The following is a 26,343-nucleotide window of genomic DNA, read 5'->3' as shown; positions in this document are numbered from 1 at the left end:
ATAATATTCTTCAAAAATTAGCCGGCACATCCTGGGGCGCAAACAACCAAGTGTTGAGATCTACTGTTCTAGCTCTTTGCTATTCAGTTGCTGAATACTGTGCCTCAACTTGGCTGAACAGTGCTCATACTGCGAAGATTGATGCTCAACTAAATCAAGCAATGCGCATTATAACTGGTTGTATTCCCTCTACAAATGTGGCCTGGCTGCCTACACTCAGTAATATTCCACCGCCTTGCTTAAGAAGGTCCGAAGTTCTTCTAAAACTGTGGAAGAAGACCAGCCAGGACTCCAACCTCCCCGTTCACTAGGATATTACTCAACCTGCCCCTCCACGACTTAAGTCTAGATCTCCACCCTGGCGCACTGCACTTACACTGGAAGAATCTGGGTTCTCCATCACGAACGCCTGGTTACACCAATGGCAGCAGTCTTCTGTTCCCAATCAACATCTTGTGACTCTACCTCATGTTCAACCACCCGGATTCCATTTACCCAGACGTCAATGGAGGACTCTAAACAGGATAAGAGTCAATCAAGGAAGATGCGGCTATACTCTTTATAAATGGGGCTGGCAGACGTTTTCTGGGTGTGATTGTGGAGCTACCTCACAGACATCCACCACGTAATTGCCGAGTTTCCACAGAGAGCATTTCAAGGTCCTTTGGAGGACATTCATAACGCAACTGAGGAGGCCTTAAAATGGATCAATGGACTTGATTTGGAACTATAGGCTTCTGCTTGTATATATTGTGTATATATTGTATACTTTTTTATATAATCTATCTGTGCACATCATACGATAAATAAATAATGTAAAACAAAAAATACATCATTAAGACTAATATATACATGCTTTTTATTTTTGCTCGGCATTCCTTATGACATTACATATAGGCCGCCTGGTGGCCGTGATCGTTAAGGCGCTGAAATATAAAACGGTCTGACACCGAGGTTAGCCGGTTGGAGTCCCATTGGTCGAAAAATATTTCTCCATCAGAATGTTAGCCGGCAGGGTAGGGGAGGTGGTGGTATACAATTTCTAATCACTGGATTGCCTGCCAAAAGCCTGGATTAAATTCCAAACCTCTCCACAGTGCTCATATAGAGTGAGGGCATATGACGCTGTTGATAGTTACTCGTCCGTCGGATGGGGACGTTAAGCCTTGAACAGACCCGTTGGTGCTATTTGACAGGAGTAGGCTATGTGCCGGCACTGGGTTTCAACCTCTCCCTACTATCATATATCACGCCATTCATTTCATCTCCTTAACTCCTCTGATGAGGTTTGACGTCATGAAGGGCATCCGGTCATAAAAACCCGCCACGGCACATTTATCTCACCTCATACCCGACCCCGTAGGGAAAAGAGACAAGGGTTGGACAAACGATTCGTTTTGACATTACTTAAAGTAATTATTGATTTTCCTGATACAGCACGTTAGTGATGATAGTGGTGATTATTGTTTTAAGAGGAAGTACAACTAGGCAACTATCCTCTATATAACACTAGTCAGAGGGGAAAAATGGAGGGGACCAGTTACTTCGAAAAATGAAGATATCGCCTAAATGAAGACAATGGCTACGAAGGGCGTGTGTTCTGCATTCGTTATGACATTAATTAAAGTAATTATTGATTTTCCTGATACAGCACATTAGTGATGATAGTGGTGATTATTGTTTTAAGTGGAAGTACAACTAGGCAACTATCCTCTATATAACACTAGTCAGAGGGGAAAAAATATAGGGGGATCAGCCACTTTGAACAAAATAAAGATATCGACTAAAGGAAGACGAGGGCTACGGAGGGCGTGATGAATACAGGTAACGTACAACTTCTACGAGCTGGGAAAGAGTCTTAGCCTATGCTATAATTAAGTGAAAGCAATGCTAGGACTTAGGAAAAGACCCCGTGGTCACCAACTCTCACTCTCAAGTTCAGAGCCCTCGAGACTCATTTAAGTGCCCTCTTACGTTAGTCAAGGGATACCGTCGATGTTATTCCACCGCCTCTAAGAGCTTCATGGTCGCTATCTTACACTCTCTAGTTCAGAGCCCTTGTGGGCTCCTAGGGGAAGAGCCTTGGCCTACGAAGTGACTACTGCTCTGCCTGAAGACTTCCATGAACGAAGGCTTAGTCAAAAATCTCTATCATTTTTTGCGAAGTAAAGAGACAGGCAACGTTTCTTCTATGTAGCCACAGAAGACTTGCACAAACCAAGGCTCAGCCAAAAATCTCCGTCTTTTCTGCGAAGTAAAGACCCAGGCACAATGCCTATTGCGTACCCGCTATTCACAAGGTCATGCTGACTTGAGTGAAATTAGATGCATGACTTCTTCCTGTATGCTTCTATGTGCTCTTAACTTAAAAGCACCTACAGTATCTTTTACTTGTATGAAGTGACTAAAATATGTTGCCGCATAGAAGACACAACGCCTCTATCCAACCTCGGTGTCAGGCCGCTTTAGACTTCAGCGCCTTAATGCTCATGGTCACCAGACGGGCTATAAGTAATGTCATAAGGAGTACAGAACAAAAATAAAAAGCGTGTATATACTAGAGTTTCAATGATGTATTTTTTGTTTTACATAAAGCGATGGCAATGTTGGTGTACTCCCTTAGAACACTGGTAAGGAAATCACAAACGTGCTGTCAGTAGGGGCGGTAGAATAATACCCTGCCTGTCGTAAGAGGTGACTAAGAGAGAAGCCACAGGGGCTCTTAACTTCGGAGTGTGACTTGGAGACACTAGAGCCATGAGCTGGGTCCTGGCATTGCTTCAAGCTCTTCACATTCATCTAACCTACCCGACCTACCTTGGTCAGCTCTTGTTCCTTTCCAACACAAACACATTCCCTGTGGGTAAGGGCGGTAGAATAACACCTACATTATCCCCTGCCTGCCGTAAGAGGGCTACTAAAAGAGGCCGCAATGGCTTTCAAGTAGAGAGCGTCAGTTGACGACCACGAGACGCTGAGCTAAGCGCTTAGTTGTGTAGAATCAAACTGGGCGCTTTCGAGTAAGAAGCATTAACAGACGTAGTGTGTTCTGTTTGTTGTATGAGCTTTTAGCCAAAATCAAAGATACTGTGTTACCGCCAGATTGCCTTCCTGACGACAACGCAAAGGTGTAATCACTAAAAACTAAGTCTCTCAAGTAACAGAAACAAACACAAGACTCTGTTTTACGGTGGGATGCCCTTCCTAACGCCTAAGGTCTATCAAGTAACAGGACATTATGTCACCGGGATTTGAATCGCAGTATCCATCATTTTATTTCGAACTAAATGTGTGGGTCTTACTTGACAATTGACGAACAAGGTGATGTGTATTTTTGCTGAGTTGTCATGTGATATCCGTTCACGTTTTCGCACGCGGTAGCAGAAACTCACAGTACTGTTCTCATTTGCCTTTATAACAGACTATGTACAAAAAAAAAAATTTAATCTATGCCTCCCCCCTTTTTACATGTAAGTATCTCAGGTAATTCATATACCTGTGTGTGTAGAGTACCGTAAATTAAAATTCGTGTGTAAGTGCTATCTTGCTACATCCTTGTCCGTGTGTTCCGTTTTTCGAAAGAAGGAGTGATGTGTATGCGTATATCAGTGTTCTGCTCGATAATCCGTATTGTGATGTATTCATATTTTGTAAATTTGCAATCGGTAAGCGTGTTAGCTGTGCGGTATGTGCAATGTGTGTTTTTCCGTAGTTTCTGATTTTCTCACTTAGCAAACATAGAAGTTGTACGTTACCTGTATTCATATTTTGTAAATTATCGTTTACCGAACGAGTTGGCTATGTGGTATGTGTTTCCGCGGTTTTTGATTTTTGCACTTAGCAAATCATAGATGTACGTTACCTGTATTCATATTTTGTAAATTACTCTTTTTAGCATTGCAGTAGGCGATATATTTTTTTCTCTGTTCAAATCTATCTTCTTAAAACAAAGGTGTCCCCTGGTAAGCAATAAACATGTTTTAATCAGTTATTTAGTGATCGGAACACAACAATCATTGATCTGAACACATGTTGTAGTTAACTCATCGAGTATCGTGTTCGGTTCTAGTCTTGTTATGTTTCAATCACTTCTTTAGTGATCTGAACACAACAACCAGTGTTCTGAATAATGGCAATACTGCAACCTTATCGTCTCATTTCCGTCGCTTCAAAACTGAATTAAAATCTTTATTAAACGAGTCTATTGTAAAGTATGAAATCTGACTCTAAACATTTCACTATCAATGACAAATTCACGTTACAGTTAGATGATTCTAGTAGCGAACTCTCTCGACTTCCTAACAGCTGGCTTGGGGTAACGGAAACAAATCTCACCTCTGTTATCTTGACAAGAAAGCCATGGGCGCTGGTCTTATTTTAACTGGCATCAAATTAAAGGGAAAAGTCTTACCTTAATGAAACAAGTAAACTCAGTGTCTCTGGCAATTCTCATAAAATGTAATTCTTAACCCATATAGATTATTCGAAGATATTTAACACGGCACTCAAATATACTTATCCATCACGGACCTGCGGTTTCACGTGAAATCATAATTATGGACTGACCCTATTCCCATCTCAATAAATCACACAAAATAACTCCTCGGGCTTCCTACACTGAACATCTTGCCATCAACACTGCAATATTTCATTAACCTGATTCACAATACTTCCTTACCTCCCATTTCGCAAGATTTTAAAAAATTGATCAACACAAAATTCTCGAAAGGACACTAACACGGAATATGTCTCTTAGGTGATCCACAGCGCTGTTACACAAACACTCTGTGACAATTAACCATCTCTCCCCGCATGTCAGAGCTAACATTAATCTTCACTTACAAAAATTTTACTCTTATTTCCTCTCATTAATTCTACACCGATTTCTACAGACTTTGGAATACCAATCCCTATAACAATTTTTTTCGTTCTCGCCTCGTAACTTTCCTTCAATAAAATTTACATCACTTAACACAACGGTGTGCCTTCACGTCAACTCTAAATGAATAATCACGGATTACACTTACATGAATTTCTTCTTTACATCGAACAGAATTTTACGATAATTTATATCTTTACCTTGACAAACCCAAATATAGAGCATAAACGTATGCAAATGATACTTTACTTTAGACATTAAAATCGCTTTCCACCATCAGAATCTACTACTTTACAACATTTCACACGCTATTTTCGCGACTTCCCGATTATCCAAGAAATTAAAACAAATTACCTTTTGTCATATTTCTCTGACATTTTCACGAAATAAGAGGGTAACAAAAATGCGTCACAGATACACGCACAAGAAATCTAATGACGTCATGAAATAAATAAAAGCATTTTAACAAGGTGGTAATTCACATACCCGTTAACCACACGTCTTTTCCCATATTTACAGATTCACCAGCCTCTTATCTTTTTATTTAACCATCTCGACAGATAGAGGCTTTACAAATATTATTTCCCTTATATTTATTCACCTGAAAATAATGACAAAAACGAAAATATTTACCCTTGACACTTTTTCTTCCTTGCACGGACCGAACACTTCCGTCGAATTACTAACCGCACACGTAATAACAAAATTTTTTTATAACCTTAATTGCAGGAATTTCAGGATCGCGGCATTAGAATGACCGTCTATTACCTGACCCTGAAAATTGAGGTAAGGTTTAAAACCTACCTCCACTTGGAGATGATATTACAGCCACCTTAGGCCAAAACATATCTTCTCTTTGGACTTAGTCTTTCAAACGCTGGTTTATAAAGTTACTGTGAAAGACGTGGACTCGCCTGGAATTCAATTGACACAATGCGTATTTCAAGATGGCGCATCGCTCTTTTATAGTTTTTCCTCCCACTCTAAGTCTGTTTTAATTTACCGCCAAGAATATTACAGACACCCTTCCTACCCCATAAAATGTATCGAAGGCAGGTCGTCACTTTCTTTTTTCTTCTTTTCCTGCCGCTTTTTCCCACACCTGTGGGGTCGCGGGTGCGAACTGTGTCGCACATGTGGATTTGGCCCTGTTTTACGGCCGGATGCCCTTCCTGACGCCAACCCTCTATGGAGGGATGTAAGCACTATTGCGTGTTTCTGTGGTGGTTGGTAGTGTAGTATGTTGTCTGAATATGATGAAGAGAGTGTTGGGACGGACACATACACCCAGTCCCCGAGCCAGAAGAATTAATCAGAAGCGATTAAAATCCCCGACCCGGCCGGGAATCGAACCCGGGACCCTCTGAACCGAAGGCCAGTACGCTGACTATTCAGCCAACGAGTCGGACGAAGGCAGGTCGTCACTGTAACACATATTTGTTAATTTAGTAACAATGTTATTGATGTGCATTTAGAATTTCTCTTAACGAATTGAATTGTTAAATTACCTCATAAGATAGTCATTATATTTGGTCGATGTAACCGAGTTTAAACGAGCTTGCGCGTTTTTTGACAAATTTCCTTCTGGAGCTAGTTAGCGGTCTAAAATCTGTAACATTAATGACTAAATTGTTTCACATAAAATTTCCTGACATTTATTACGGTAGTTCCGTCGCCAATTCTTTTTAAAATGCACATGTTATTAGAACAAAGAGTTAACTGTATCATGCCCATTTTTCATGTACGGGTGACGTAATTTCTTTAGCGTGAGAATGAGAACAAACACCTGGCCTCCACGTGCCGTATCTGGTCAGAGATAAAAAAAAGTAGCTAGAGCTCCTGACTCGTAATTTATATGCGACCTCATGTGATAACTTTAGGACTCTGGTTCCTTATCACACAAAGGTCATGGTTTCAGTATATTACCTCCGTTTCTGGAGAACAATCAAACGAAAGACTAATAGAGGCTGGAGTTCCGCAGGGATGTCTGCTGGGCCCCAACCTCCACAACATATACTGTACACTAACGACCTACCAAAACATGACAACACATTCCTAGCACTATTCGTCGACGACACAGCCATACTCTCAAAATCCAGTAAACTAGACCATACTGCCATCAACAAGCTTCAACTTCACTTGCATAAACTACAGAACTGGTATACCAACTGGAGAATAAAAATCAACACCTAAAAATCTCAAGCGGCCCACTTCTCATGGTCACGCAAACTACCCACAACACAACTAACACTGCACGGCACAACCATAGAATGGGCCAGCACTTAGAGGTATCTAGGAGTCAAGCTAGACAGGAGACTGACATTCTTAAAACACGCAAACACAGTCATCTCGAAAGCCAAGCGACAAATAATAGCACTATACCGTTAACTTGCACCTCGACATTCACACTCCAGAAAAAAAATACACTCCTCTACAAAACACTCATTCGACCAGTCCTAGACTACGCAACAGCAGCATGGGGAACTGTGACACCTTCACAACCTGCAAAAAGTCCAAAACTGGGGATTAGCCCTAACGGTAGACAGAAGAACCAAAATACACGACCTTCACACAAACACAAACATACCCCATTTCCTTGACTACACAACTACCAACCTCGAAAAATACTGCACAAAACTCGAAACTCACCCAAACCCCATTATGTGATTTCTGGCATTACTTCCAGTTAGTTGTGCCGGGCTGCTGACTTTCATCCACCCTATTGGACCCCGCTTTGTCAGCTCTTCTTCTTTCCCGAGGGTACTAGAGCACTAGGCATTCTTTCATTTTCACGCCCTTCGTGGCCTTTGTCTTTCTTTGGCCAACACCTTCATATTTCTAAGTGTCGGATTCCTTCCATTTTTTCTCTCTGATTATTGTTATATAGACTATGGTTGCCCAGTTGTACTTCCTCTTAAAACAATAATCACCACCAATACCGCCGTGAGTGAGCGACTGAAGCATATACGTATACAGTGAGTGTATTGGATCTGTGTTAATGTTCGCTGTTGTGAGTATCGTCCTGCTGTTGAATGCTATTGAGCTGTTGCTGTTTACTTGTTCACTGCATGTGACTGCGTGAATTACTGGACTCGAACCAAGGATCAGTCATCGTGCGTTGTGTAGCCTGTAGCACTGTGTTCAGATCCAGCTTTTGTATGAGGTGACTGGAGTTGTAGAAGTGAAAGTAAGGATTAGCCATCCCCAGGTAATTCCAACCGGCCGGTGTGTGTTAAGAAGATAAACTCTTAAATAGACAGCAATTAGTAAGTGTGGCAATTCATTGATTAGAATTGTGTGTGTACATTTATTCGGTCATTCTGAAATAAATTAGAGTAATGAAACAGACGCTGTTTTATCCGTAACAATATTTTCATGTTCCATATTAATATGATTTATTAGGTAGTACTGTTTATTGCCTGTTAAGCACTGATGGTAAGTTGTATACTTTCTCCTAGTGGAAAATAAGAGAAGTTATACGATAAAATGAAGGCAGCATTCATGAATACTCTTAAGACATACAATAGGAGAGCACTATCATGGGGAGCTAAGATCCGAAATTACCAAATAGTTGTAAGACCAGAAATTTTATATGCTTCAGAAATAAAACCTCAAAACGAGACCTGGAGAAACTAGAACGAAAGCCAGGGAGAAATATCTTAGGAGCCATTAACCAGGACGGAACACGGAAGCTCAGAAAAAATGAAGAATTGCAAAACAGGGTTGGCAAAGTAACGGACGTCAACAGGAAAAGGAGGCTGACTTTCTTCGACTATGTGTTCCTGACGAAACAGATCCTAACACAAGTTTGGGATCTCAAAGAAAAAACCAGATGACACCAAGGAGTTGCTGATGATTTGAGGCTGATCAGGTTAAGGAAACAAGATGTCCTAGATAGACGCATCTTTAAACAAAAATCCAGGGTTGGAAGTTACCTTAAGATGATGCCCCTGTGCGTGACGGCGGTAGAATAACATCCACGGTATCCGCTGCCTGTCGTAAGAGGCAACGAAATAGGGCCCCAGGGGCTCTGTACTTTGAAGCATGGGGCTCTCAGCTGAGTCCTGGCATGCTTCCACTTACTTGTGCCAAACTCCTCACTTTCATCTATCCTATCCGACCTCCCTTGGTCAACTCTTGTTTCTTTCCGACCCCGACGGTATTAGGTTCCAGAGGCCTAGGGAGTCTTTCATGTTGACGCCTTTCGTGGCCCTTGTCTTTCTTTGGCCGATACCTTCATTTTTCTAAATTTCGGATCCCTTCCATTTTTCTCTCTGATTGGCATTATATAGAGGATGGTTGCTTAGTTGTACTTCCTCTTAAGACAATAATCACCCCCATCATGTCCGACTCGTTGGCTGAACGGTCAGCGTCCTGGCCTTCGGTTCAGAGGGTTCCGGGTTCGATTCCCGGCCGGGTCGGGGATTTTAACCTTAATTGGTTAATTCCAATGGTACGGGGACTGGGTGTATGTGTTGTCTTCATCATCATTTCATCCTCATCACGACGCGCAGGTCGCCTACGGGAGTCAAATAGAAAGACCTGCACCTGGCGAGCCGAACCCGTCCTGGGATATCCCGGCACTAAAAGCCATACAACATTTCATTTACCCCCATCACCAGCACCACCACTACTGAAACGACTTCCATGGTGAGAGGACAGAACGAATGCTCATATTAACAGAATGAAGGACATGTGGGCAAGCATAACTAGACATGATTGAAAAACTAAATAAACGTGATGCAATGAGGGCGTAACGATGTTTAAAAAATGAGTGTAAGTACTGTAGTTATTAGTGATAATTAATTAGTGCTAGGGAAGAAGCTACCACCAGTCCCCCCCCCCACACAGACACATCACGTCACATTGCTGTTCCTTCTTATTCGGTGTGATGCCCTGAAAGGTATAACTTCAGGAGTGATCATGAGCATAATACACCGACAATAACTGTCTGTTTTCCTGTTGTAGGTCTACCCAGATTCAAACGAGACGTATACGTTCGCCGATATCCACGCACGAGCTGTGAGTGTGGCTGAGGAGCTAGAAGCACACGGAGTGAAGCTGGGAGATGTCATAGTGGTTATACTTACAGTATCATCGGACTACGCACCTCTTCTTGTGGGAACTCTACTGCTTGGAGCGACTCTTGCGCCTCTAAATCCTGCTTTTGATAAAGGTAAGTAGTATTGACAATCTGACAGTATTTATTTTATCACGTCAATAAGAGTATAATAGCTTAAAATAAAGGCGGGAACAATTCGTCTCATTGAGCAGTGCTCCAGCTCAGGCAAGTAAAAGAACAGCTAGAGTTACAACAGTTTTGTTATGCCCAATGTCTCGTTCATTACATTATGATGAGGAAACTAAAAATAAGTTACTTTGTATACAAACGCCATGTGCTAAGTAAGTAAGTAAGTAAGTAAGTAAGTTTTATTACATCGTCATTGTTACAGCAAAAGCTCGTACCTCCCAATGCTATTCCTATAAGGCAGGTCACGCCTCGCAGCCACATACCGCTAGAATTAGTCTGTCAGAACAAGGTTCGTTGTGTTCATTGAACCTTACCATACCGCACTCTAGGAATGTATGTTTGTGTAACGTATTTACGCACTCATACAGTGTATTGTATGTAGGTTTCATTTTCCTTTACACATTAGCATAGGAAACTGAACACAACGAAAATTTTTCTGATGGACTGCATATCCATATGTAGCTGGGAGGCGTGACTAATCTTAAGGAGAATAATGGATCGGAAGAGCATTGGGAGATACGAGCTTTTGCTTAACAAGGAGGATATTAATTTCATTATGTTGTGCGTAGGAAACAAAATTAATTTTTGTCTCATATTAAATCTAAAACTAACGTTAAGTTGAGTGGAGAATCCCAAGTTCCGATACTTATTTATTTTTTGTTGCTAGTCTATGTATGTATGTAAAATAATCCACATTAAAATCTAAATACAATACTAAAAAGTACATGTTTCATTCCTAACGTGAAACATTTCCTTCGTAAGGGTTTTTATTTCGTTTATGCCATTATGGTATTTTTAGCTGAAGATGTTTCGCATTACGAATGAAACATGTACTTTTTTAATATTGTAATAAGATTTTAAGCTGGATTATTTTACATAAATACTCTACCCTCTACCCAACCAACCTTTGAAATATGGCACCGGAAAAATAAATCCCAGGGTCGCTAAACGGGTGATCCCCAGAAATATCTTCGAGTAGAATAACTAATCTTAAATTATTAAGCAGAAATGATAAGAGAGAAGAAAAATTAAATAAAAATTTATGAATAAAACCTCTGTAGTAAAACAAATTTATTAAAAAATAAACTTTGGCAAAGTAAAACACTAAAATAAATTAATAATGAATAACATTTCGCTATACAAAATCGTCACTCAAGCACTAGGTCAAATGAAACCCTTACTAATGTGATTCATATTATAAAATTGATTCAATCCACTTAAATATTCATTCCAATCAATCACCAATGCTTTCATTTATTGAATTTAAAGTCGTCCTAAGCTTCAAACTAATTGAATTCCATTCACATTTTATTGCCATAAAACAACACTCTTCTTTACTAAACTCCGAATCCATACAAATGCATATCAAGTAGTGTTGAAATATTATTACGTCTCTTAACAAATTCATTTTTAACAACTGCATCACCATCAATAATACCGACGTCAATTTAGTTAAATCGTTCTTTTAATTACCAACTATCGGGCTTTGTTATTATTTACTTGTTAACATTTTTCTAAAACAAAGTATAGTTGACCGGTATTATATACACCAACTTAACTCGAGTGACATTTAAATGCAAAAATTAACTATACTACTTCTGTGCATGAATTATTTAACCGATATTAAATCATTCTTTCATTTCATGGCTTCATATTCTCATCTACAAACACCTAACACGAAACGAATCCGGACCGATAAGTACATCCGACGCAAATATTATGAACTACAATTATGATTTTACGAGGAAAATATTAACTCCACACATACATAATCAGCTGTTTCTCTTTACCTTAAATAAACATAAACTTGTAGCGAAGGGCCGTACAACTAACATAAATTCCTCCAAAAGCTTATATCTACACTGAGTCTACAGCAGTAAGACAGAACCTCTGCTTCAGACAATAACAGCCACATGAAATTAATCCACAAATCAAAACATTAAACCATAAATCAGACTTTACGTTGCCAAAATGTACAATAAACACAAGTCGCATATGCCAACAGAATAAATCATCCATTAATAATAACCATCAGGAAATACCAGATTCATTGACCTGTCCGGGAGTCGAAGTAACGACCATCATGATTGTAACTTTGCAGTGGCCTGAAAATCCCTATCCACAATTGGAGCTTTGCAAATAATATTGAATCTTCAAATCTTTAAATCTTCAAATTTTTAAATCTTAACTCACTCTGAATTAACTAATAAATGACATTGTAACTATCCTTTGATGACCCTATTCAACGGGGTTTATTTCTTTAACACAAAACACAGAGCAGTGGAATTATCTTATCTGGGAACTCGAGAACATTTATTTACTTCGCGCCTGCAGCAGTATATCTGTCAACACAACTAATAACTCCGTTTCTCGGCAATTCAAATGTTCCTCTCAAATCGTACTCCACATAACTTAGCCTTGCCTTCCTTATAATCTCAATTGTTCCTTTGCATACAGCATTTCAAATACACAATATCTAACGTATAATTCACATATCCACTGGTTCAAATTTCACCAGGATTCATATCATCATTCATCGAGAAACACTTAATTTCCTTGCCTTCAATATTCTTAATAGTATCTCGTTCCATAATGTCATTGGTTTACTGCCGACTACTAGCGTTTGAATGTTAAAGAGCCTTATCGCAAACTAAGCTCGAAACAAATTACAAGATGATGTATATTAAAAAAAAATACCTCACAGCACATTATCATTAACCTGGCAAAATAAAGTTACTTATTGATGAACAAACTCTAAATATTCACTGTAATGTCCGTAACTGGTCACTGGTTCATATCCGCCTCATGATATTAACGAACTTTCTCGAAAATTAGGACTATTCATGCAACATGCCACTTACTATAATTAAAATGCCTCGATAACTACAAAAATGCACTGAATGCAATCTATCCTTATCACTATGTTTACACACAGCATTATTTCAGAAGATATATTATTACATTATTATAGAAGATCACAACTCAACACACGCTAATCATATGTACAAAATACTCACTCTCCCACTTCAAATGAACTATCTATCCCTAGCTAACCCTTGCTACTTTGAAAATAAAATGAAATTAACCATCACGTGCAAGACAATATTATTTACAAATTTAACTACAACTGATCATGCATATATGCGTTATATAAAATTAGAACGTACTTGTCTCAGTCCGGTTTCGTTTCGTTCAGACACACACCATCTAGGCCGTCAGATCGGCCCCAGTATTGGGCTCACTCCATCATAACGGTAGCATTACCGTATGTACAAATGCTCTTCTTGAAGTCCATGTTGTCCGCACTCGTTTTAATACTGAGCATACACAAAGGAAATACAAATTAATTATATTACAATTATACACAAATTTTACAAACTTGTCACTCGCGTTCAATTCCCGTAACAGTTTGATAAGTATTATATCTCGGCAAGAATCACGATTTCGTGATAATTTGCACTCCAAAGCGTCCCGCGACTTCATATAATTACGTTCATTGCTGCTCCGAGAACAGGTTTATCGGCACTTGATACTTAATCTCTCAAATTTATGGCAATTTGAATATCTAGATTAGCTAGTATTCACTGAGTCGAGAAATGCTCAGGTCCACGTTTCCACGACGGCGATCACACATACACGTCCAAACCGCTCCAAAGTAAGTAGAGAAGTGAGTATCTTCTTAACCGCTTGGCGTCCTTCCGTCCGCTTTCCTCGTGGCGTAGCGTCTGGGAATCCCCTAACCAGTTTCACAATATCCTGCTTTCAGTAGCCAAATCATTAAAGCGCAGAAGTTCGCCAGGATGTTTCATCTTAATTTTTCCAACTATATGAAGGTCTTAATTGTCTTTTATAATATCTCCTTGCGGATTTAGGCTAATATCGTAGCGCTTTCGTGTTGGTGTCCATGCTCCTGCTTTACTTAGCTCCGCGCGCGCTACTCTGTGATTCGCTAGATCAAAAGTTCTGCCAACTTAAATTTGGGTATCTCTATCGCCTAACACTACATTTCTCTCTCTAGAGTGGAAGATTCCATTGCCTTCTCTCTTGTGCTGCAATACCCGCCAACCCTGAAACGTGCGCTATTGGACTTATAAATTTAGCAAGCGGGATTACAACATGCATCCGGCTTCCCATACAACTTTACCTCACACAATATTACCTTTATACCATCTTTAGAATTACATGCCAATGGCATGAACCAGTTGGGTTCAATACATAGACTAGCAAAAAAAAAGTAACGGAAGGTGGAATTTTTCATTCAACCTAACCTTACTTGAGTTGATGCCAATACGGGACAAAATGAGAGTTATAAGATGACATATCTAAATACACCTTTGACTCATAGAAATACTGCAGATCAAAATAAAAGCTAATTTAGGAATACAGCATAAATAATGAACTGTACGTTTATATTGTGTAAACATAATATACTCAGCCAGGTACATTTTTGTGGCTTTACTTGCGCCTTGACTCCGCATATCGCCATCTAGTCTTTACAGTACGAACCATTAGAAGCAATTAGAAGTCATCTGTTCTCGGCTCTTCCCGCGCTCGTGCGATTAGCTCACGCAGCGGGGTTCTCCCAATGCCCACCTACGGCCTAAATATTCCCGCTTTACACATTATCCTGCTTTTACGTTCTTTCTTTTTCTGTAGTCCTTTGAACACTTTTCATCCTGTGGCTGGAAGCGGGAGAATACAACCACGGTATCCCCTCCCGGTCGTTAGAGACCAGGGGCTCTCGTGTTGAGAGCGTGGATTGGTGGCCACGATCCCCTAGCTGAGTCCCGATATTGGCTCCACTACTTGTGGCAGACTCCTGACTTTTATTTTCGCTATCCAACCTCCGAACCCGACAGTTTGCGAGGTCTCACGTCTTTCTCGGCTATTCCTAAACCTTCATTCTTTGAAGGGTTTGGGTTACGTAACTATCACCGTGCAAATGCAGGTGCTATACCATGGCCGCTCCTTTCCCACTTCCTATCCCTTCGTCGCCATAATGCCTGTCTGTGGTGGTGCGACGTACAACACCTTATAAAACAAGTATTAATGGACACAGCACTGTCTTCACCGCTGGAGAACCACTGATGATGATCGACAAGTTCAAATATCTTGCATCATAACTGATGTTAATATCAACGCAGACCTCAAGCACCGCATCATTGTTGGTTGTATGATATAGCGACAAAGGGTGAGACGCCGAGCGGTGAGTGGAATCACCTGATGGCTAACAACAGTACTAAAAACGAAAGGGATTGAAAATGGTAATTTGTAGGCGTTAGGTAAGTTGGTTGTTAAGAGCTGAGCCTCAGAATGGCTACTCGAAGTAAATGCAAGTGGACTCTAAAACGTTAGAGTACCACTGAAATGCTAAGGCGATGTAAAATCAAAGTATCATGCTGTCTCATAGAGATTACTCAAGCTTTAAGTTGCCAACTACGACAAACCCAGAAGACCTAGGCCTTTATATGAGAATCAAAGTATGGATGATGAGTACCAATTGCTAGCAACACCCTCCAAACTTGATCTACTAACAAATATCCTAAGTAGTGACACCACTTCTGAACCGATCGCGGCTCCCAGACGTGAACTGAAGGTAAAGATCCCAATAAGACGCTTGTTACCTTGTTTACATTCGTATTTAAAGACATAAGCAATTAATATGAGCTAAGGCTTTTCTGCGTCTCTATTGGCTATAACCTCCGCATGTATCGTTACTCCCACCATTGGTATGTGCAGATGTAGCAATTCTCATTTTCATAAAAATGACTACTCGCCTCCTAACACTTGTCTTCATAAACTTTACTCCCCATTTTCTAATACTTGTCGTTATAAACCTGACTTCCCCTCTCGTAATACTTGATTGGGGTGGCTCATTACATTTGAGTTATAGGGCACTTTAAAGTGCCACTTCGCTTGCTATTTCCAAACATTGGAACGTGATTGCCTGTATCCACTTACTCGAGGACCTTGTGACCTCACACAGCTCTGTTTCTACACCTTATTCCTTTCACCCCAACACACGGCTGCTTAGTTAGCACAGGCCTATGGACTGAGTTTTCGAAGTAATCACTCTATATTGTGTAGGCTACTTAACGCGGGTTAGTGTCTCTAGACATGACACTGGTGTTATGTGTTTAAGCGGATGCCAGTCACATTAAATCACTGTCCGCCCAGACGGCTCCGAATGTTAGGCAAGGTTGAAAAAGCATGATAATCGAATGCATGTCACAAAGATGCGGATGTTGCGCTGGTCGGCGCGCGTCACTCTCCATGACGAAGTACGCAATGAGCATGTGCGAGGATCTTTCAAAGTTGTGCTCATCATGAGTAAAACAACTCCGCTGGTATGGTCACGTCAGAAGAAGAAATGGACACGATTTAGTACTGATAGCTCTTGCCATCGAAGAGCCGAAGAGAGGAAGTGGGCGTCCTAAGGCAGCATGGAAATGAACTGCTGAGACTGCCATTAGATCTGGTACAAGAACGTTGAACATACTCTCTCCGAGTCAGACGAGTCGATCCTGAGTGAGCCCGTTTTATGGGCGCTTATACAGCCACGAAAGAAGAACAGTAGCACAGTTGTGCTTCCTCTTAAATCAACAAATACCACCACCACTCCTTCAACACTTCCTAACGAAAACGAGTGAAATATTCCCACTGCGGAGTACTCTAGCTGGATAAAAGTGGTTTTCTCGTGGTTTACATCGTATAAAAGTCTACCGAGCGAGTTGGCCGTTCGGTTAGGGTCTTGTGGCCGTGAGCTTGCATTCGGAAGGTGGTGGGTTCGAATTACACCGTCGGCAACCCTGAAGATAGTTTTTCGTGGTTTCCGTTTTTACACCAAGTATATTCTGGGACCGTACCTTAATTAAGGCCACGGACGCTACCTTCCCAATCCTAGCTCTTTCCCATAATTGCGTCGCCGAAAGCCTTTGATGCTCTAGTGCGACAATAGACTTCTAGAAAAATAAGTACCGAGCTCGATAGCTGCAGTCGCTTAAGTGCGGCCAGTATCCAGTATTCGGGAGATAGTAGGTTCGAACCCCACTATCCGCAGCCCTGAAGATGGTTTTCCGTGGTTTCCCATTTTCACACCAGGCGAATGCTGGGGCTGTACCTTAATTAAGGCCACGGCCGCTTCCTTCCCACTCCTAGCCCTTTCCTGTCCCATCGTCGCCATAAGACCTATCCGTGTCGGTGCGACGTAAAGCAACTAGCAAAAAAAAAAAAATAAGCATAAAAGTCCCGTTTAAAACACGCTAGACTTTTACTTGCGTGTAGAAAAAGTTAAATATTGTGGCATAAACTTCGAGTGATGCTTCCCTGCAAGAGGCTATAAGTTTTTGACTGTTGGCTTAGCGGTGGGTATTAGAGTGTGATTTGTGATTTTACTAGCAGTTGGGATGGATTTAGTGTCGTGGTGCCCACGCGCCTTCGTCTGCAGTCAAACGCGGTAGAGTGCAGCGCTGGATAATGACGTCACGCCAACTTACAGTATAAATTGGCGTGCAGCATGAACTGCGGCGCTATTTAATTTGTACATATCCGACATACCCCATCCACCGCTCGTAAATGTCTACATGTACGCAGATGACACCGCCATATCCGATGTCTCTTGGCTACCACCCAGAGTTCAAAATTACCTTCAGGAAGCCCACTCCACTATCAAACCTTGGCTTCGACAGTGGAGAATCAAAATTAATATCACGAAGAGCTGTGCTACACTCTTCTCCAGACGCACAAGATCTGATCCTCTTTTTCGGCGAAGTGATCCGGTGGTCTGTTGTAACTAAATACTTGAGTGTTTCCCTGGATAGAAGACTGGCGTTCGAACATCTTGTAGGTGGAATTTCGGCCCATTCGTACAAATGCCTTTATGAAATTGTTCCCGTTATGAAAGCTGACAATGGGTTTAATTTACAACACAGGCTCCTGCTGGTTCGGCCAATCCTCGAATATGCCATTCCCGTCTGGGGGATCGCAGCCAAAACGCACCTGTATCAAGTCCAGAGTTTTCAAAATCGTACCCACCGCATGATTACAGGAGCGCAATGGTACGAACGAAATCGAGAAAATCACAATGACCTTCACATTGACGAAATCTATACCAGATTACTGAGATCCGCCAGGAAATTCTACTCTGGTATAGACTCCAACCCCATCCTCCTCATTTCAAACTTGGGTAAATAAGACACTGAAGGTCTTCGCTACAAAAGACCCCTCAGGGTGCAGGTCATACCCTGACCAGCTCAATTCTGTTCAAAAAGTACCACCATTTCAACATCTATGCTGTCTAGCTTAAGTTACAGTATGTCGAAAGTTGCACTCAAAGCCCACAAGGCCGAATTGCTCAATGGATCTGGTTTCCACCCACAAATCCGTCGAGACGCGTGGTCTCTGTGTGTACACCAACACTCCCAAGGGAGGGTCACCACGGCAGTCATCCTCAGTCCCTACAAGCCACGTCCATCGTCTCCATTTAATATTAAGAAACAAAATAAATAAAATATAAAAGATAATAATATTAATATAAGCTAGCTACCTATTGCTACTGTCCGGCCGCACCATCACCCTGGTGAGAAAATGGCCACAACGTAGGGTAACCTATTGAAAGGGTGGACTGATGCAGGTCGTGAGGTTTCACCTCGGCACGCCCAGTCAGCCATTCCCTTTCTACCTCTCGCTTGTCTTCCTTGCTTTCGCCATACTCATCATTTATTATATTGTACAGAATGACTTAACACCTTCCGTTCATGCACGTTAAGATAGGGCTTCCCTTAATATTTGTGTTCTGGCAACGAGAATATTATTGTGACTTAAAGAACACGCAGAAACTAACAGCAGTCATTCCCACTAATCAGCACTTCGTAAATAATATGTGCATAGTTAATTTTCATGGTTACCAGCAAGCACAATCTTTGGTTTCAGTACAATTTAACGTGAATGAACACTTGTAAAGTGGTGAATCGATAAAATTAAGTGCGTGCTTGTACAACTCTTTGCTTTTGTACACAATATTTAGTAAGCTCGGTTAAATGTCTTCATACATGTGCACTGCCTTTACAACAGACAAGCTTATATTTCTTCCTCCCATTCAATACATATATCCATCTTTTGATGGAACAATCTGTGGCCTTACCGAGATCGATAGCTGCAGTCGCTTAAGTGCGACCAGTATCCAGTATTCGGGAGATAGTCGGTTCGAACCCCACTGTCGGCAGCCCTGAAGATGGTTTGCCGTGGTTTCCCATTTTCACACCAGGCAAATGCTGGGGCTGTACCTTAATTAATTAAGGCTACGGCCGCTTCCTTCCTACTCCTAGCCCTTTCCTGTCCCATCGTCGCCATAAGACCTATCTGTGTCGGTGCGACGTAAAGCAACTAGCAAAAAAAAAACTTTGGCCGAACATTTTCAGCTCATATTTGAGCCTTTTTCAGTGAAAATATATTAAAACTTACATGAATTATTGTTGGAAAAAATGAAATGTCGTATGGCTTTCTAGTGCCGGGATATCGGGATATCCCAGGACGGGTTCGGCTCGCCAAGGTGCAGGTCTTTCTATTTGACTCTCGTAGGTGACCTGCGCGTCGTGATGAGGATGAAATTATGATGAAGACGACACATACACCCAGCCCCCGTGCCGTAGGAATTAACCAATTAAGGTTAAAATCCCCGACCTGGCCGGGAATCGAATCCAGAACCCTCTGAACCGAAGGCCAGTACGCTGACCGTTCAGCCAACGAGTCGGACAATTATTGTTGAATAAGTAACACTAAGAACAATGTGAAAGAGCATGTAAACTCAGAGTGAGACATTGTGATATATCTTTTCTTTTTTTTTTTTTTTTTTTTTTGCTAGGGGCTTTACGTCGCATCGACACAGATAGGTCTTATGACGACGATGGGATAGGAAAGACCTAGGAGTTGGAAGGAAGCGGCCGTGGCCTTAATTAAGGTACAGCCCCAGCATTTGCCTGGTGTGAAAATGGGAAACCACGGAAAACCATTTTCAGGGCTGCCGATAGTGGGATTCGAACCTACTATCTCCCGAATGCAAGCTCACAGCCGCGCGCCTCTCTCTACACGCACACGCCAACTCGCCCGGTGTGTGATATATCTAAGGTTGTAGCGAGGTTCGAAACGTCTATGTCTACAAGTTTTTTATGTCGCTCTAAAACGAGGATAAAATCTCCTATTATGAAGTTGGAGCAGTCCATCTTCACTATGTCACGTACACATATGATCTGGATGGCAACAGAAGCCAGTAAACAAAACAAAGGCCTGGTACAGTGTTGTGTCACTCAGTTAGTGCAAGCCGTACATACGTGGATGTGATCTGTAATTGAAGTTGGAGAGTAAAATGAAATGGCGTATGGCTTTTAGTGCCGGGAGTGTCCGAGGACAAGTTCCGCTCGCCAGATGCAGGTCTTTTGATTGACTCCCGTAGGCGACCTGCGCGTCGAGATGAGGTTGAAATGATGATGAAGACGACACATACACCAAGCCCCCGTGCCAGCGAAATTAACCTACCGAGAATCGAACCCGGGACCCCTGAGACCAACCTGACCATTTAGCCATGGAGCCGGACAGAAGGTGAATGAATGTGTGTAAAAAGCTGAAGAAAAGAGACAGGGAACAATGGTGAAAGAAAACGTGTGACTTTCTTATTGAGTTGACGCCCTCTCGAACGGCCTGACCTTGTTGGAGGTCTCGTTTCCACATTAATCAATATTATTCAACATTCATGTAAATTGTAATGTATTTTCACTGAAAATGACCCGAAACTTGTTTGGCTAAAAATCATTCCAACAAAAGATGGATATATGTATTGAATAGGAGGAAGTAATAAAAGCTTTTCTATTCTAAAGTGTGAACCGTCAATACGGAATGATACTAATATCTTATAGACATGATGTAGGCTTTTGGGCTTATGTCGCGTCGAGAAAATAAGGTGAAATGTTTTACGTTTCGCAGAGAACTGTGCTCTGCGTCATTAGAAGAAAATATCGACTGTCCATGAGAAAGGTTTCTTGAACAATGAGCTTTGAAATATAGACGTTATAGTAGAAGTGGAAAATGATACGTTCATTCGCCACCAGATGGCCCCCAGGACGTGGCACAACGCTAGTGTTCGAAGCGGAAGCTGACTGAACCATCACAATCAGACTAAGCGGTTCACATATCGTGTTGCGTAACATATGGCAGGTGTAAGACATAGAGATAAGCCTGGAATGAAACATCTGGCGACGAGGAACGTACGAATTTGGAAAACACCGAGACGAAATAACAATAGTGAAGGGACAGGGAAGGGAACTACCTACGTAAATTCTTAATGGCTGACAACCAGGTATTACTTAATCGATAGCCGGTGTCCCTGTTGAAATTGTTAGGATTTCTATGTACTTCCACAGCTTCTCGTATAATCCTAGACCTGTAGTGTCTAGTGTGAGTAAGAGCTCGAGCATCTTGGAACATGACATCATGACCCGACAATAGAGAGGAAGAAAAAGAACTAAAATGTAATTATCACAAGTTTATTTTCAGAAGTAACTTACAAGTATTCTGCCTCTGTGGTTTAATGGTTAGTGTGATTAGCCTGCCACTCCCGGAGGCCCTGGTCCGATTCCCGGCTCTGCTACGAAATTCGAAAAGTGGTACGAGGGCTGGAACGGGATCTACACAGCCTCGGGAGGTCAACTGAGTAGAGGGGGATACGATTCCCTCCTCAGCCATCCTCGAAGTAGTTTTCCGTGGTTTCCCACTTCTCCTCCAGGCAACTGCCGGGATGGTACCTAACTTAAGGCCACGGCCGCTTCCTTCCCTCTTCCTTGTCTATCCCTTCCAATCTTGCCATCCGCCCGCAAGGCCCCTCTTCAGCATAGCAGGTGAGGCAGCCTGGGCGAGGTAATAGCCCTCCTACCCAGTTGTATCCCCCGACCCAATGTCTCGCGGTCGAGGACACTGCCCTTGAGGTGGTAGAGGTGGGATCCCTCGCTGAGTCCGAGGAAAAAACCGACCCTGGAGGGTTTGTGAAAAGTAACGATTAGGAGTAAAAATTACTAAGAAGGTAATCGTTACAAATAATTCAGTTACCTTTACTGAAATGTCCGACTCGTTGGCTGAACGGTCAGCGTACTGGCCTTCGGTTCAGAGGGTCCCGGGTTCGATTCCCGGCCGGGTCGGGGATTTTAATCTTCATTGGTTAATTCCAGTGGCCCGGGGACTGGGTGTTTGTTCTGTCCCCAACATCCCTGCAACTCACACACCACACATAACACTGTCCTCCACCACAATAACACGCAGTTCCCTACACATGGCAGATGCCGCCCACCCTCATCGGAGGGTCTGCCTTACAAGGGCTGCACTCGGCTAGAAATAGCCACACGAAATTAATTAATTACTGAAATACTTCCCAATTTTGGTCATTTTTTAAAAAATACTTGTTCGTGGCGTCGACCCCTATGGATTTTTTGTCACTACTGCCACAGAAAATAAAGGCTTTATCTATCTATCTATCTATCTATCTATCTATCTATCTATCTATCTATCTATCTATATGATATGAACCTGCGTGTTTTTGGAATTACGGAAGTGAAGAGTGTTGAATGTGAGGAAAGGAGCATTAATGACGACACAAACACCCAGTCCCCAGGCCAGGAATATTTCTTCTTCTTCTTCTTCTCCTTCATCTTCTTCTTCTTTATCTGTTTATCCTGCAGGGTCGGTCTTTCCCTCGGACTCAGCGAGGGATCCCACCTCTACCGCCTCAAGGGCAGTGACCTGGATCTTCAGACTCTATATCGGGGGATACAACTGGGGAGTATGACCAGTACCTCGCCCAGGCGGCCTCACCTGCTATGCTCAACAGGGGCCTTGTGGAGGGATGGGAAGATTGGAAGGGATAGGTAAGGAAGAGGGAAGGAAGCGGCCGTGGCCTGAAGTTAGGTACCATCCCGGCATTTTCCTGGAGGAGAAGTGGAAAACCACAGAAAACCACTTCCAAGATGGCTGAGGTGGGAATCGAACCCACCTCTACTCTGTTGACCTCCTGAGGCTGAGTGGACCCCGTTTCAGCCCTCGTAACACTTTTCAAATTGCGTGGCAGAGCCGGGAATCGAACCTGGGTCTCCGGGGGTGGCAGCTAATCACGCTAACCACTACACCACAGAGGCGGCTATTTGTTGCTCATAAAACTAAATTATTAGGATCTTTAGGTTAAACTATATAACCTAGCCATTCCATTTCAAATCGCCTTTATTTCTTATGGGCATATATCTTGAAACTTTTAGGTGTTTCAAAATGAAAATCCACAGCCTGTTTCAAGTCATTCGATCGGGTCAGGAATGGAATAAATGAAGCCCCCATCTAGTGGCGAGGTTGGGAATCGTGCCGGCTGCCGAAGTCTGTCGCACTCCTCTGGGGCAATGATTAATGAATGACAAATGAAATGAAATGATACTGCAGAGTTTTGCTGGAATGAAATATGACAGGGAAAATCGGAGTACCTGGAGGAAAACCTGTCCCGCCTCCGCTTTGTCCAGCACAAGTTTAACACGGAGGGACCGGGATTTGATCCACGGAATCCAGCTGCCGCCTTTTACCTGTTAATTATGTGTGAAGCGATTCGTTATTGTGACGCTGACTGATATGTCACCTCCTTCCCACCCCCGCCCAGAGCGGTGCACGCACAAAAAACCATAATATGGGCCGTTTTGGACTTTTTCACCCCTCCTCACCTCCCATTCCGATGGGGGCTGAACATGGACTTAAAACGACATGCGGAGTATCACTGTTCATCTCAGCGACCCCGGAAACCTATGGATTCGACAATATTTTCGATTACATTTGTAGAATTCTCTTGAAATGGGCAGAGGAAAATGACTTCCATTTAATTTATCATGCTAAAGACAAGGGCGTATTTAAATTAGCTGCATGAAATAAGGTTACAAATCCAGACCTGGGTTTTGTAGGCTGTAATGAAAGTGGTTTTCCTGAAAACATCACGAGAAAAGTGATTGAAATTGGTATCACAATCCCTGTAATTAGATAAACACGACATTCTAGTTGGATCTTTCGTAAAGCTGACTGGACAAATTTCACAGCAGAAGTTGATAAGTGCATCCGATGGATTCCTCCTAAGTCTAACAACTATAGGCGTTTTTCTGGTGCAGTTATAGGAAGAAGGCAGAAGTGGATAGAAACATTTGAGAGGATACATTTTACTCGCCTTCTCAGAAAATTAGGAGAAAGCCCACCAGTATGCAGAGAACAGGATGAAGTTACATCAAATAAAACTGCCTCTCACATCATTCCAACGTCACGAGTTTCAGGTGACAAGAAAAACACCAAATTTATTAGACGACAACTTCAAGTCTTGAAGTCAACAGCATCTCAGTCCTCAGAATATGCAAACCCTTCACAGTATCCGAGATTGATACAGCACTGAATGATCTAAAACCATTTAAAGCTCCTGGCTTCGATGGAATTCATCCCGAGTTCTTGATCAATCTGGAACAAAATACGAAGAAATGGCTGGAAAAATTCTTCGCAGATATCTTACTAACTGGACACATCCCATTGGAGTTCAAAAAGGCTAAGATAATTGCAATTTTAAAACCTGGCAAACCCAAAAACAAGCCAGAAAATTATCGTCCCATAGCTCTCCTTAGCTGTTGATACAAAGTTTCTGTTCAGACCAGGTCGCAAATGTTGTGTTCAAGTTTTGGCAGTTAAAACATTCATAGAAATGGGCTTCCAAAAAAACTGAAACCTGTTGCTTTTGTTGATCTCACGGCTACATTTGATACCGTGTGGATGAAAGGTATGGTCTACAAACTTCTCCGGGTCATACCATGCAGAAAGATAGCAAAACATATTAACAATATGCTGAGTGATAGGAGGCTTCGGGTTATCATCGGGAACAATGTGAGCAAGGAGAGCAAGCTTAAAAAGGGTTTGCCTCAAGGTTCAGTCCTATCGCCGCTCCTGTTCAGCTTATATACACTGACTGACGGAGCAAATGCAACACCAAGAAGGAGTGGTCAGAACTTTATGCTAATTGCAGGGTAGACTGACGTCACTGAGGTATGCTCATGATGTGAAATGCGCCGCTGTGCTGCGCACGTAGCGAACGATAAATGGGACACGGCGTTGGCGAATGGCCCACTTCGTACCGTGATTTCTCAGCCGACAGTCATTGTAGAACGTGTTGTCGTGTGCCACAGGACACGTGTATAGCTAAGAATGCCAGGCCGCCGTCAACGGAGGCATTTCCAGCAGACAGACGACTTTACGAGGGGTATGGTGATCGGGCTGAGAAGGGCAGGTTGGTCGCTTCGTCAAATCGCAGCCGATACCCATAGGGATGTGTCCACGGTGCAGTGCCTGTGGCGAAGATGGTTGGCGCAGGGACATGTGGCACATGCGAGGGGTCCAGGCGCAGCCCGAGTGACGTCAGCACGCGAGGATCGGCGCATCCGCCGCCAAGCGGTGGCAGCCCCGCACGCCACGTCAACCGCCATTCTTCAGCATGTGCAAGACACCCTGGCTGTTCCAATATCGACCAGAACAATTTCCCGTCGATTGGTTGAAGGAGGCCTGCACTCCCGACGTCCGCTCAGAAGACTACCATTGACTCCACAGCATAGACGTGCACGCCTGGCATGGTGCCGGGCTAGAGCGACTTGGATGAGGGAATGGTGGAACGTCGTGTTCTCCGATGAGTCACGCTTCTGTTCTGTCAGTGATAGTCACCGCAGACGAGTGTGGCGTCGGCGTGGAGAAAGGTCAAATCCATCAGTAATTGTGGAGCGCCCTACCGCTAGACAACGCGGCATCATGGTTTGGGGCGCTATTGCGTATGATTCCACGTCACCTCTAGTGCGTATTCAAGGCACGTTAAATGCCCACCGCTACGTGCAGCATGTGCTGCGGCCGGTGGCACTCCCGTACCTTCAGGGGCTGCCCAATGCTCTGTTTCAGCAGGATAATGCCCGCCCACACACTGCTCGCATCTCCCAACAGGCTCTACGAGGTGTACAGATGCTTCCGTGGCCAGCGTACTCTCCGGATCTCTCACCAATCGAACACGTGTGGGATCTCATTGGACGCCGTTTGCAAACTCTGCCCCAGCCTCGTACGGACGACCAACTGTGGCAAATGGTTGACAGAGAATGGAGAACCATCCCTCAGGACACCATCCGCACTCTTA

The 26,343-nt window shown here is 42.7% G+C and overlaps 1 protein-coding gene across 1 annotated transcript in view; it reads left to right on the top strand.

The window, feature by feature from the left end:
* The window catches only part of LOC136866968 (luciferin 4-monooxygenase), a 157,148-nt gene that overhangs the window by 45,346 nt on the left and 85,459 nt on the right, over positions 1–26,343 (top strand). Inside the window, exon 2 of the mRNA XM_067144058.2 lies at positions 9,848–10,055. Coding sequence (XP_067000159.2) covers positions 9,848–10,055 — 208 coding nt within the window. The remainder of the gene's footprint in view (positions 1–9,847; positions 10,056–26,343) is intronic.

This window comes from Anabrus simplex, chromosome 3, assembly GCF_040414725.1.
Source record: "Anabrus simplex isolate iqAnaSimp1 chromosome 3, ASM4041472v1, whole genome shotgun sequence".
In the NCBI taxonomy this organism is placed as follows: Eukaryota; Metazoa; Arthropoda; class Insecta; order Orthoptera; family Tettigoniidae; genus Anabrus; species Anabrus simplex.
Note: the sequence above shows the minus strand (reverse complement) of the source record. Positions and strands in the feature narration are given on the sequence as shown.